At 42.7% G+C, this 14209-nt stretch overlaps 1 protein-coding gene across 2 annotated transcripts in view; it reads left to right on the top strand.

Annotated features, from left to right (window-relative positions):
* Positions 1-14209, top strand: part of PRKG2 (protein kinase cGMP-dependent 2) — a 96786-nt gene that overhangs the window by 47769 nt on the left and 34808 nt on the right. For both annotated transcript variants that reach the window (XM_053251223.1, XM_053251222.1), the window contains exons 5-7: positions 237-342; positions 1002-1065; positions 8078-8155. In XM_053251223.1, coding sequence (XP_053107198.1) covers positions 237-342; positions 1002-1065; positions 8078-8155 — 248 coding nt within the window. The remainder of the gene's footprint in view (positions 1-236; positions 343-1001; positions 1066-8077; positions 8156-14209) is intronic.

Genomic DNA, 14209 nt, shown 5'->3' with positions numbered 1-14209 from the left:
TTGCAACATGAAAGAACGTATCAACACTTGCGAGGTGTGAAGCTGTTAGCAAGCAATGCTTCAGTGGTCATTCCTGCTGTAAAAGGTGATATAAAAATATTAGTGTGTATGCCACCCGGGCTGCCATTGTGAACAAGCTTACTTCACTGGATTTGTATTGGACATACATGGCACTGTAACACGAGCTAAAGAATTTACCACCTTTTCCATTTCTCTGCATCTCTTTTCCCCTAAAGCTGTCACCAGTGTGAAAACATGGGCATTGGACAGAGAGGTTTTCCAAAATATAATGAGACGGACAGCCCAAGCAAGGCATGAACAGTACAGAAACTTCCTCCGAAGGTAAATGTAGCATATGCTTAAGCACTGTCATAAGGATGGACAGATAACTGTCTTTAAGAGGCACCTGTGCACGTCCATTAATTGTACCTTACTGCCCATTAGCAGAGATCCAAGATAATCACCCATCCGTTGATAATTAAGTGCGCTTGTCCCTAGGTAAGGGAACACTGCTGCACACTGCCAACTAGATCTGGTTATCTCAAGGAAAACTGACTATACTTCTACTCTTCTCAGATATTCAGTTCTCTAGGAATGGAACCTTTGAATATCCTAATATAGTATAGGGAATGTTCTGTAATGCAGAACTAAACCTTTGACCATTGTGGCTGGGGATGATGGGAGTTGTAGTTCAACAATGTATGGGAATCCAAGGTTGGGAAGCCCAGCCATAATGCAAGCTACCTGTTCTAGCAAGCGCCCACTTAATGAGCCACTGATGGATCGAGTATGTGGAAAGGTACTTTCAACATTCATTGACTACAGGATGATCTGGTGGTTGTGGTGGTGGTGAATAGCAAGTCGGTGGGGTGGGCTGGAAGGGTCAAAGAACCCAAATATCCAAGAAATAATGAAACTACTGTTGTTGCTGTTGTTGTTGTTTTTAAAAAAACCTGAAATGCTATCTAAAAGTAGAACTAAATGCACCTTCTTTTTAAAAGTGTGTCTTTGCTGAAGAATTTGCCTGAGGATAAACTAACAAAGATCATAGACTGCTTGGAAGTGGTAAGTGATTTTATACCCAGTGATTTAATATTCAAAATGACTCCTGTTAATTAATTTATTTTTTGGCAAAATTGTTGAAGGACAAAGTGATGGCAAGTTAATCATTCCCTCCAGTGTGTTCTGATTAATCTCAGAGCTCCAGATGCTTCTGGAGCCACTTGGTTTAAAGACTGTGCATTGTAGATTCTCATCCACTTAAGCAAGTACGGAATTTGGCAGGACAGCTTTGCACAGGGCAAGCTACACCCCACTTCAATGGCCGTCCTTGCATTTATGGTGATGTTGTCTATTTTAAAACCACTGGGAAGACTTTCTAAACTGCTTCATCATCTGGCTCCCCTTTGTTCATAGTGTATTTTAGCATCATCCAATCATTGGTAGGAAGCGCCCCCCCACCCATGCACTGTGGTATCATTGCATCGTGTAAAGTGGGCAAAGTGTGTTGCCAAAAGGTCCAACTGGACATGAAGTTAAATGCATCATTATCTTTTGTAACTCTCTCCTCTCCCCCCAACCCCGGTTTTTTCAAAAATTCACTGCAGACGGGCTCAGTCTGGATTGGAACTGTGGCACGGTGCCAGAGGGGGTTAACCCTTTCTCCCTGCACCATGGTCCCAATCTGAATCAGGCTGCCAAAGCTGCTGTTTGCCCCGATGAGAAGCTGCTGTGGTGTAAAGAGCAGCTTCATGGAGAAGTGGTTTTTGTCAAGGCTATGGCATGCAAGGGGAGGCATGCAACATCCCCTGATGTTGATCTGGATTGGGCCCCCTGCAGCTGCTGCTAATTTTAAAAAATTAAAAAGGAAAGATGATGGATTTAATATCGTATCTAGTTTGACTCTAGGTGAGTTACGTTTAAAGAAAATGGTGGTGAATTGGAGAAGCATTAGACAGCTCTCTGCCTGTGGAAAGTCACTGTGTTCGTAAGAATATTAAGTTGTATCATGTTTATTTCAGAAATTTATACCCCAACTTTTGCAGATGCTTCAAGGCGGCTAATGAAATCAAAATGCAATAAAGCAATGCAGCAACCAATAAAAGCAGTGAGTCAGTAAATAACTTTAAAGCAGTAATCCAATTTAAAAGAGGGACAGATATCCTAAAGCAGGGGTTTCCAACACTGGGTCCCCAGATATTATTGGGGGATACACCCATCAACACCCATTATCCCCAGCAACAATGGGGGAAAAAACCTTGCTGCTAGGAATCATTGGAGTTGTTCTCCAACCACATTTGGTGACCCGAATTTGAGAACCCCAGTCCTAAAAGATAATCAAATGCCATTAAAAGCCTGAAAGAAGAGACTGGATTTTGCCTGGTGCCTAAAAGATAGTAACTAAGCCACCTTTGGAGGAAGTTCCACAAACCAGACAGGAAATGCGCTCTCTTCAGTGTCCACTCACCTCATTTCAGAAGGTGGGGGCATGCAGAGAAGGGCCTCTGATTAGGACCCTAATTGTCAGGCAGGTTCTTAGGAGAGAAGACAGTCTTTCTGGTATCCCTGCCAGTTCATTTAGAGCTGTAAAGGCTAAACACATGGCTGGCCTGATGTGCTAATTTTCTACATATAGATAATGTTTTTTACTATGGAGGAGCATTCAGACATGCAAGCTGCACAAACGGGTGATAAGGGAGAATATAGGGAATCTGTAAAGAAAGCCACTGAACAACCAGTTTTAAAAAAACAACCCTAAATGGTTGCTATCCAGAGACAGTGGTGCATGCAAGCCCTTAGGGATGCCTAAAATAGCTCCTTAGGTTGTGGCAATTATCTGTAAAAATATTTGCTGTGAAGCTCGTGGGAAGGAGCCAGTATTACAGGAGTTGAATATGATAGCGATAGAAACAATAACACACATCTTTTAACTTCAGTGTCAGAATTTTCTTCAGACTTGATCTCTCTTCTTCAATTCTTAAAGTAATTCAATTAAAATATGATGATGCTCTTGTAATTGGAATAATGATTGCAAGCCAACTTTTTACGGGTGGCTTCTTTTGTGTGTGTTTTGCTGATATATTTAAGAATGTAAACGAAGAGATTGTTTGATATATGAAAGGCTGATTGGAATCACTCTGAGCATATTAATTTATGCACATTATTCTTATGTAAACAGATAATGTTATGCTCCAGTAGAATAAATGGTAAGAAAACAGGAATCATTTCGCTCCTTCCAGCACAATTCTGAACACTGTTTACTTGGAAGTAAATATGCCATTTATTTCAGTGAAACCTCTCTCTGTATGTTGATTAGTAATTTAGTGATAAGGATTTTTTGAAACATTTCCAGTGAGATTCATGCTCTGCATTTAAGTCCAGCGATAATATCTGCTGCTCTTTTCTTTTTCTTTTTTTCTTTTGTGCTGGCAAAGCTAATGCCTTGCTGTGAGTGACCTGAATTTCTTCCAAGCTCATCCTTTGCAACACACTCCTTCCATTTGGCAGGGAAAGAGACCTACTGCCTGCCTCAAATTATGCAACAACGATAGCATGCTTGCATTGAAACAATGGTCTAGGGCAGGGATCCTCAACGTTGGGCCCCCAGATGTTCTTGGACTTCAACTCCCATAATTCCCAGGCCCAGTGGCCTTTGGCTGGGGATTATGGGAGTTGAAGTCCAAAAACATCTGGGGGCTCAACGTTGAGGATCCCAGGTCTAGGGCATGGCTATCCTGAGTAGGAAGCAGGAATCCAAGCAGTTGACTGGGGCTGCAGAATTTTTAGATGTGCCACTGAAACTCTGCAAGCTCCAAGGGTACCCCAGCAACCCTTCTAGCTGTGCATTCGCCTCAGTGCCCTATCTTTTCTAGTGGGGCATGGAGAATGGTCCAAGGGGACATTGCCGCACTGTGAAAGCTAAGCAGATCTCTGCTTTTTCATTGCCTAGATGGGAGACTCCTTGCGGCCTCTCAGGGCGATTCCTAAGGGAAATAGTGCCCTGGGTGATGAATAGCTTCAGCACCCCCACCCCACTCACTTTATCTCCAGAACTCACTGCAGACTCACTCAACAAACAAGCTCAGCTTGGCACCCCCTTTAGGTAGGTAGGTGCTTTGAGCAACCACCCAGCCTGCCCATCCCTAAAGCTGGCCCTGGGGCCTCTTGTAAAACCACTCTGGGGACATAGCTGCATTCCAGATACAATCTGATTTGTCATTCCCTCTACCCAGTTCTGTGAGGGGGTGTGGGGTGGATGACCTCTATGGGATTGTTCTCAGCAGCTCACTAAACTTCCCAAATTGTTTCGGGTGAAGCCATGCTAGTTTGCGTGGCTTAGAACCGAATCGCTATGGCAACAAGGACAGGCCCCTCTTAAAGGGCTGGTAGCCTAGGAAGGGGGCCAAACCTACCCTTCTCTTAGAGCAATCAGTGATGAGGTGATTTGCTTTTCTACCATTTTATTTGTGGGACACTGCCCTTGAAACGCCAAAGCCTCTGAGGCCTGGGACCTTCTGAGGCTCCTCAAGACCTAGAGTCATGTCGCCAACCTATTTCTTTTTCAAGTCCATCTTGTGAAAGCCTTCTGGACACTCCCCTTATCTTCGAGGAACAACCATAAAAGAAGACTATTAAAAGGTGTAGAACAAAGACATGAAGGAGAATCATGATTGCTAATAACCCTTACCTACCTTATAGGATTGTTGTGAGGATAAAACGGAGAGGGGGACCTTGTAAAAGGGAAAATAAAAAGAAGCACCCTTTTAAAATGCTGGTTCTCTTATGTTTAGCAGGGGGAGAGCAACCGTCCCTATCCAGCCCCAGCATAGCATCTCTCCAGTGGCTGATGCTGGTGTCTGCCTTATGCTTCTTTTCGATTGTGAGCCCTTTGGGGACAGGGGACAGTTTTATTTATGTGTTATACATTATTTATTTTTCTGTGTGAACTGCTTTTGAGAATTTTTGTTGATTAGTATATAAATATTTATAGTCGTAAACTGTCCTGAGTTCCTTGGAAGAAGAGTGGAATAAAAATGTAAATAAATATAAACAGAGATTGCAAGGAATCTCATAGAGAGAATAGTTACTCCAATATGATGCATGCTTAACAAAAGGAAAAGGAGTAACTTGAGCAAAGGGCTAATCATGTTATGGGTCCAGAAAACGAGTGAGAAGCTTTCACCAGGTTAACTGTCCTCAAATTGTGGATTTACGAACTCAGCAGTCTTGATAAGAGAGAACAATTGTACTGCTCAGTTGTACCCGTTAATTGCTTCTCAACAAGGCGGAGGAGGTTCCTTTAGGAATATTAATTGAGTTCCTTGGCCTCTGTTTCAAGCCTCTATGCTTTTATCACTCTTTTAGACCAAATGATTTTGTCTTTATTGGACAGCTCCCTATTTCCTTATGGTTGATGAGGTGAAGGTGTCAGTGGACATAAAGGCCTGAAACAGAAATAATGAACTAAGTTTTCCCCATACAACTCCCATCAAGAATTTACTTCAGGATGTAGCTTGTTTCCCCCTCCCCCCTATCCTTCCTTTCCTTCTTTGATTGTTATGCCAGGAACTTCCCTGTATCTGGAATGTTCTTGAAGAACATCCAGAACATTGCTGTTCCTGGTGGAATTTCTTCTCTCTTTTGTATCTCTGGTGTCAATTCTTCCTTTGCCTGGCAAACCACTCCTCTTCCTCCAGCTTTCTGGAACCAATTTCACCTGACCTGTAGCCAAATTCATTCTTACATTCCTCTTATATTATTTCAATTTTCAATAAAATACACTACATAGGCATACCAAGTATCAAGAGTTGTCAAGCCCTATTCACGTTATGTTCAATGCAGAGACAGTCCGTGAATATTCGCCATAGGGCACTTAACCTCATTAAGGTTGTTCTTGACTTGGAAGACGGAGTTGCAGAACACTGGACACAAGGTTTTATGATTTTTTCCCCCTTCTCAAATGGGGTACAATCCACCCTGATTTTGAGAGGATTAAGGAAGTTTAGGGATTGCATTTATAATAATCTTGTTTCAGTGTTTTTATAATGAAAATAACTGATGGACCTCAGCATTACTATATCCTCTGTTACTCTTTCATTTTGATACTACTACGAATATGAATACGACGAATATTTATGTACTGCTTTTCAACAGAAGTTCCCAAAGCAGTTTACATAGATATTAAATAAAATAAATAAATAAAAGAGAATAAAATGGCTCTCTGTCCCTGTTAAGGCACACAATTATTTCATTAAAACAATCCCAAGGCTGCATGGGTGTGTGCATCACAGGCACAGGGGCATGGCCAAGCTCCTAAAATAGCCCCTGCGGGGAAAGAAGGCAAAGCCCTCTCTCTCGCTCGCTGCGATCCCAAGCAGAACAAGGTGCCAGTACTCAGTACTGATGTGTTCCGTCACAAAAAAAAATCACTGCTGATAGTGTTCATGCTTCCTTGTAATCCTTGCATTAAGTAAACATGGATAGAATATTCAGTACCTAAAAATATTCCGTACATCTTGTCCTTGATCTTCTTGACTTTCAGAAGGAAAGATGTGAAGATTTTCCGTGTGAAATGATTAGCGCACATCTGACTTTCCTACACTTAGTTTGTTGATTTGAAACTGTAAAATCAAGTAGAACCCACAATGCAATTCTCCTGACATAATTGGCACCTGGGCATAATTCTACCCACAAATCATCCCTTCCATGCCTACACCTGTCTGTTTCACATCCCTTGAGCTGCAGCATGCAGAGAAACAGCAGCGTGTTCCAAAGTGTACCTGAAGCTAGATTACGGGCTGTGTGCCTGGATGCTGGGCTTTTGTCCTCCCTCCTGCCAGTTCCAGCAGCTGCTCCAACATTTTCAGACCTAGGCCAGAGTGGCAGCTTAGAATTTGCACTCTTTCCCCAGCCGTGTCCCATGGCAATTTTGCTCTGCAGGTGCAGAAAGTCTGCAAGAAAAGTACTAGTTATGCAACATATCAATATGCTGATGACACCCAGATCTATTACTCCATATCAGCTTCATCGGGTAATGGCATACGGTAACTTCCCTAAATGCCTGCCTGGAAATGGTGATGGGCTGGATAAGGGATAACAAGCTGATAGTGAATCAAAATAAGATGGAGGTACCATTCGGGGTGGGGGGTCAGAACTTAAGAGATGGTTTAGATCTGCCTGTTCTGGGAGGGGCTACACTCCCCCAGAAAGAACAAGTTCATAGCTTCAGAGTGTTCCTGTATCTCAGGTTGAGGCAATGGCTAGGGGTGCTTTTTATCAGCTTTGGCTGGTACGTCAGCTATGCCCATTTCTGGAGGTAAATTACCTTAAAACAGTGGTACATATGCTGGTAACCTCCAGGCTTGACTAAATAAATAAATGTGAAGGGCTCAAAAGTACATGTGAAGACATATGTAAGGTGTGTGATAAATCAGTGACCTTTCAAAATTCCAGTATTACAGCTCGTTTGGTGGTTACTTGTGACCAGGCCCTCTCTGTGGCTGCCCCAGGCCTCTGGAATGCATGCCCTGTTAAAATCCACATTTCTTTTTTTAAAAAATAGCTTTTTATTCAATTTTTCACAATATAAGATACACACACGCGCACACAAAAAGAAAAAAGGGGGGGGGATCCACATTTCAGCATCTCTGGCTGTTTTTTAAAAGACCCTTAAGACTCACCTGTTTTCTCAGGCTTTTAATTAATTTTAATTGGTTTTCTATCATAATTGTTTTAATCATTTTATCCTGTTTGTATATTAGTTGTATTTTAGCCTATGCACACCACCGAGGATGCACATGCCAGGCAGTATAGAAATATGATGAACAAGTAAAACATGGAAAGTTAAGATTATCCCTGCATGGAGCCATATCCTCCAACCCCCCTGTGCTTTGGCAGATTGAACAATACAGCTTTCTCTAGTTGGGTTTGAACTGTGGGGTTGATGAATTTCCATAACCAGCTGTATTAAAATGAATATATTTGACAGCATTCGATGCTGATTGTTTTCGCCCTTGGAACAGTCTTACTAACTTGTTAAGACATCTTAACTTAAATATACATTCTTTCTGCTCCATAGGAATACTATGACAAAGGTGATCATGTTATTCGTGAGGGAGAAGAAGGAAGCACCTTCTTTGTCATCTCCAGAGGGACGGTAAGCTACCAGGAAAGAAGCGTGGCTGTATTTGCCAAAGGAGCTAGGAGGGAACTGTGTTGTCCCCATTTGTTTCATTAGAAACTAGGGATGTCGTGTTGTCTGCAATGCAGTCGCAACAGATATTGATTTGCCTCTCCAGGGATATGCACAGTACTGAATGACAGGCAAGAAACTAGACATGTGATCATTGGGAATGAATTGGCCATCGGGCAAATGTATCAATAAGCTGCCAGCCTCCATTTGAGTTAATTAGGAGTCACGTGGCTAGTGAGGGGTGAACTTGTCTCCATCAAGTGAGTCACTTGCTGTGGCCTGTGTTCTTTTTAGTTTTTCCTCAAGCTTCATATATGTAGAAGCCTAGAAATGGAAAATAGGATGGAACACAGCAGGCTCTCAAGTCCAGACTTCTTCCTTAAGGCAAAATGCACAGTTCCCAAAGGACTGGGTTTGGGGACAGGTTTCCATAAGGTGGGGGCTGTAGCCTAGTGGTGTAGCATCTGTTTGGCATGTAGAAGTTTCTGGGTTCAGTCCCTGGTATTGTCAGGTGGGACTGGGAAAGACCGCCTACCTGAAATCCTGGGGAGCTGCTGCAAGTTGGTGTAGACAGTAAGGCAGCTTCATATGAACTGTAAATTGTGTTCCAGGAAATCTTGGGGTTCCTTGAAAACCTTTTCAGGGGTTTCTGAATGATAAAGGTAGTCCCAGCAGACAGATTTTGGTGCCAGCCACCCCCACCCAAACACAAGCCCATGTGTTTTGATGTTATTTTCCATTTTTGAGGTGTTCTGAGAGTGGATTCTTTGGGGCAAAATGATAGTGGATTCTCTGGTCATTCGTCATTTTGCACCAAAGATGATGAATGAACAAAGAATCCACTATCATTGTTCATTCATCATCTTTGGTGCATAATTTATTTATTATTTATATTTTATTTTATTATTCACATTTATATCCCACTCTTCCTCAGAGGAGCTCATACATGGTTATTTTTATCCTCACAACAACCCTGGGAGGTAGGTTAGGCTGAGAGATACACATCTGGTCCAGTCACCCAGTGAGTTTAATGGTTGAATGGGGATTTGAACTTGGGTCTTCCCAGTCCTAGTCCAACACTCTAACTACTATGCTATGCTGGCTGATGAGTTACCAGAGAATCCACTATCATTTTGCACCAAACAACCCACTCTCAGAACACCTCAAAAATTGAAAATAACACATTGATAAACTGGCAATGCAATATGCATATTTAAGGTAACTCCCAAGTACTCCCTTAAGACCTACAAATTTATTATGTAAAAACAGATCATACCTGTTAAAAAGGTTGTTAAAAGCATGTTAAAAACAAACATTTCAGCATCAAACACCAGCCTCAGTGTTGTTCCTCCATCTTCCTTGGATCACCTGCTTATAATGTTCACAGCTTTAATTACACACACTCTGGCAGTAATTTCAGTCAAACAAATGAGGTAAACAGGTGGGTGGGGAAAGAAGACAAGAGATAAAGGGAACCAAGGTCATACAGTTGTGTGTCTGTATTCCTATATGACATACTCCTTAATAGCCAATATACTTCACAGTCTCCTTTAACTCTTCCATGCCATTTACACTGGGTTTGAGTTTATCTCTCTCTATATTACCTCTCTAATCTTTCTTTGTACTAAGCAATGCGCCACCTCCAATACATCCACCTTAATAGGCATTGTTATTCCCTCATGATATTTGGACATATGTACTGACCATGGCCTCTCTCTCTTCACATACTTTGTATCTGCCAAGTGTTTTTGTGATTAACTCTCTTCCTATTTCTCCAATATAAAACTCCCCACACTCTTTACAAGTTATTCTATATTCTACTCCTTTCAGTCCACCCATTTCACATACTGGGCAATCTGTCTTGTCACATCTCCTATCATATAACCTCGTTTCCACTAGTTGTTGTTTCAGCGTCTTAGCTGACTGAACTACCACATTGGCCTTAATGTCATGCTTATGTAATGTTCTCTGACATTGTCTAACAAAATTGTCGGATATGAAAGGAATTTTCAGAACAGGTAAGCCATGGGCTTGTGGTTTGGGGGGTGGTGGTGGTTGGCACCCGATGTGCACTACACCATAACCTGCTTTGGCCCCACCTGGGCCCCCCCCACATGGAGTTATGGGACTGCTGAAATCCCCATTACTCCCTATGGAGAAAAGATTAAAGATGTGCAAACCTCTGAAATTTGTTAAAAATCACTTGTTTCCACCCATTGGGCACTACCACCCACAGCAACCCACTCTGGGCCACCCTGATGCCAGCCATGCGGAGTTATGTGGCCACTGAAATCACCATTATTCCCTATGGGGGAAAGCTTAAAGACATGCAAACTTCAAAAATTAGTTAAATATCACTCCTTTGGCCAATTTCTTTGAAATTTGGGTGGAAGCTTCCACCCTTTGGACACTACCACTCACCTCACTCTTTTGCCCCCAGAACCCCTTTTTGCCCCAAATTGATTCAGATTCATATTGATTTGGATCCAAATATAATCTTGGGTGATGCAGGGGGCAGATTAGGACCCAAACCAAATTGTACCCAAATTGATTCTATTTGGGTACAAATCAAATTTTAAAAAATCAATTTGTGCACATCCCTAACACCTAATTAATATGTGATAAGCAGCTAAAAAAAATACAGCACACAGAGCCATAATAAAGCATGGGGCGCAACACTTTAATCAGATTTTTATATCTGAACTCAACAGTTCTTTCAGCTAAAGATGCCATTCAGTGATAACTCAAATAAACATGTTTTGTAGCACTTGCGGAATATTTTCAGATGGAAGGGAAGGTGAATCTTGGGCATCAACTGGTTCCATGAAGTGTGGGGCCACCAGTATGGAAGAGTCTTGCTACGTTTCCCATTCCCCCTGCTTACTTTAAGGATAGAGCCATGAATAGGGCACCTCCTCCTGATCTTAAAGAATGAGTGAGCTCCCATGGGAAGAAGCACTCCTTTAAATAAATAACCATGCACTGAAAATTTCAATTCAGCTGCGTTGCAGGGGCCCCGGAAGGTTGGAGGTGACACTTGGGCAAGATTGAAGGATTGGGGCATTGGTGGTCCCCACCTGTCCACCTTCCTCCTTTCCACTTCCTTCACTGCCACTGGCCCTCCACCGGCCCATCTGCCAGCTTGCTTTCTTTGCTGCTGGCCACTTGACCAGCAGCCTTTGCTGGTGCTGCCTACTCAATTGCAGCCATGCCAGCATGGCATGATGACTTTGCCGAGCTAGCACAACTCCAGCTGCCAATGAGAACAGGCCTCCCTTAAAGGGCTTGCTGGGATTGCCATGTGGTTCAGCAGCATTATAGAGCGGCCCATGGAACACCCAGTGTCAGAGGAGTGCAGGGGAGGCGGCTGGTGACCCCCAGCAGTGGCTGCACTCCCTCTCTCCATTGTCCCTGTGCCCCTGATGTGTCCATTCTTACAGAAAGTAGACCAAGCCTTAATCAGTCATTCATTCATTCATTAGACTTACCTTGACTGGACTAGCACAACACACTCTGCATGCAGCTGTCCTTGAAGAATGTTTGGAAACTTCAGTTTGTGTAAAACACTGCAGCTAAAGTTTTGACCAGAGCCAGTTTTTGCATGTTCCTCCCCATTATATCAGCATTGTATCTGGACCCTTGGTGATTTACGAGGCTCTTTCCTCCAGAGAGTAGGGGCAGAAACTACCACCTTTTGCTTGTTCTATTCTTAGAGTGGGTTGGGGGGGGGAAGTATTTCTCTCCTGAAACCTTTCACATCTGATATCCCTTTACTAGGAGGAGGAGTACTGGTCTCGTGGTAGCAAGCATGAATTGTCCCTTTTGTTAAGTAGGGTCTACCTTGATTTGTATTTGAATGGGTGACTACATGTGAGCACTGTCTGCTGTAAGGCATTCACCTTGGGGGATGGGGCCATAGTTCAGTAGGAAGGCATTTGCTTTGCAAGCAGAAGGTCCTGGGTATACTCCCTGGCAGCATCTCCAGGTAGGGCTGGGAGAGACTCCTGTCTGAAATCTTGGAGAACCACTGCCAGTCAGTGTAGACAATACTGAGCTAGATGGAAGAACAGTCTGACTCAATATATAGCAGCTTCCTATGTTCCTAATAAGGGCAAGAGATAAGGAAAATAGAACAATGGAAAAGTCATTTTGTTTCTGCCCCCATCACCTGGATGGAAGAGTCTAGATGATATCCTCAGTTGCCAGGGATCAGAAGCTGCTACAGCTAAGCAGAGGGGTTGGCATCTTTACCAGCCCCAAGTCTATCCGCCCCCTCTGCCCAAAGAGGCAGAAGCCTTGTACCTTTATCAGTTGCTCAAGAGGATTTGTGCCTTGCATTTCTCAGTCTCCCACACTGTATATACCTCTTTTTTGAAACTGAAGGGACTTTCAAAAGCAGTTCAAGATGTGGTATATGGCGAGGAATCTACCGTTCAGGAAGGGGCGTCGAAGTATAAAAATTGCTCTGGGTATGCCCAAACCTCTGGGCATGCCTAAAATAACTCTTTGGATCTCGGCCAGTGTCTTCAAAAGCTACCTTGTGGTGTCCCCCCCCCCCTTCTGCTCACCAGTAAGAAATATTGCTTTGTTGTTGTTGTTTTAATGTGGAAGTTGAAGAGGCCTAATCAAAAAACATTTATATGTTAAGTATTGGGGAACACTCCGATCAGCAATCAGGCAGGAATGGAGACAGATGGTGGATGGCCACTTGTCAGGCTCCAGAAATAAACACTTCTGCTTGAAGAAGGGAAGCAAATGTGCACAGACAGTAATCAGTCCTTGCTGGATGCTGCTCAGGCAATTGATCTGCTAAATCTGGGAGCTGACAAGTTTGGGTCTGGGAGAGAATAAATTTGGCTTTGGCAACTCATTTTAACATAGGGGTGCTGGTGGAAATCCCAGATCTGACTGTAGTCAGGTAAATGAAGTGTTGACTCAGAGTTTCAGACTGTATTAATTGCTTTGTATGACATTTCAACAGAATGGCTGCATGTAGACATGCAGCAGATTAAGGTGGGAGAATACTGTATTTACCTGTATCCAAGACTAGGTTTCCCCCAAGTTTTTTGATATTAGAAATTAGGAGGCCTTCTTAAATTCAGAATAGTGTCCTTTTCGAGTCCCTGCAGGTATAACCTGTATTAACCCTCAGCCTTTTAAGGGGGCCGTCTTAAATTTTGAGTTATCTTTGATTTGGGTAAATACAAGTAGATTGCACCACTAGAAGCTGGAGGAACATTTTTGAATGCTCTAGGCTTAATTACACATTGCATGCAAACTTCTGTAACAAAAACCCAACAGCTCCTTCCGTTTTCTAAAAATTGGCATCAGGAGGTGGCAATTTGGAATGAAGGTGGTGGGTGGGGAAAGGGTTAAGCACCCCACTGCTCCTCCACTTGGGTGTAGCATGCTTGGAGTGGGCCCTGGTACAAAAGCTAAAGATGGGCCTTTCATTTCCCCCCCCCCTTTTCTTCAGAGAGGCACAAGGGAGAGAGAGCAAAGAATAAGTTGTCACTCAACTGATGGGACCCCCTTTTCTCAGGGTCCCAGGGGCATTTATAACCCTTGTTCAATTATAGTCAAGCCCCTGCCTCCACTTCAGCTTGCCCTGTTCTGAAATAATAATGTATAGTTAGGCTCTAAATTTAGAAAGGAATGCCAAAAACGTGCTGCAAGTGTAAGACTAGCTCAGAAAAGAGAATGGTGAGTTAGAACTTTTCTCCCTGATGTGTTGGTTTTCTGCTTGCCATGAGCTTTTACACAGAACATTAACAAAAATTGTACCCCTATTTGCATTCTGAATTGGTGTAGTCTAAAGATGTGCATGAATTGAATTTTTTAATTCGATTTGAATTCAAATTGAATTCAATTGCATTTGAAAATTTGTTTCAAATTCAAAAATTCATTTCAAATTTGAATTGATTCGAGCGTCTTTTGGTGCCTTTTTAACTAACCAGGGGGCCTGAATAATTTTTTAAAGGTGCCAAATGGCCCTCGAATAGAATTTTACTCAAATTT

Source organism: Hemicordylus capensis, chromosome 5 (genome assembly GCF_027244095.1).
Source record: "Hemicordylus capensis ecotype Gifberg chromosome 5, rHemCap1.1.pri, whole genome shotgun sequence".
NCBI lineage: Eukaryota > Metazoa > Chordata > Lepidosauria > Squamata > Cordylidae > Hemicordylus > Hemicordylus capensis.
Note: the sequence above shows the minus strand (reverse complement) of the source record. Positions and strands in the feature narration are given on the sequence as shown.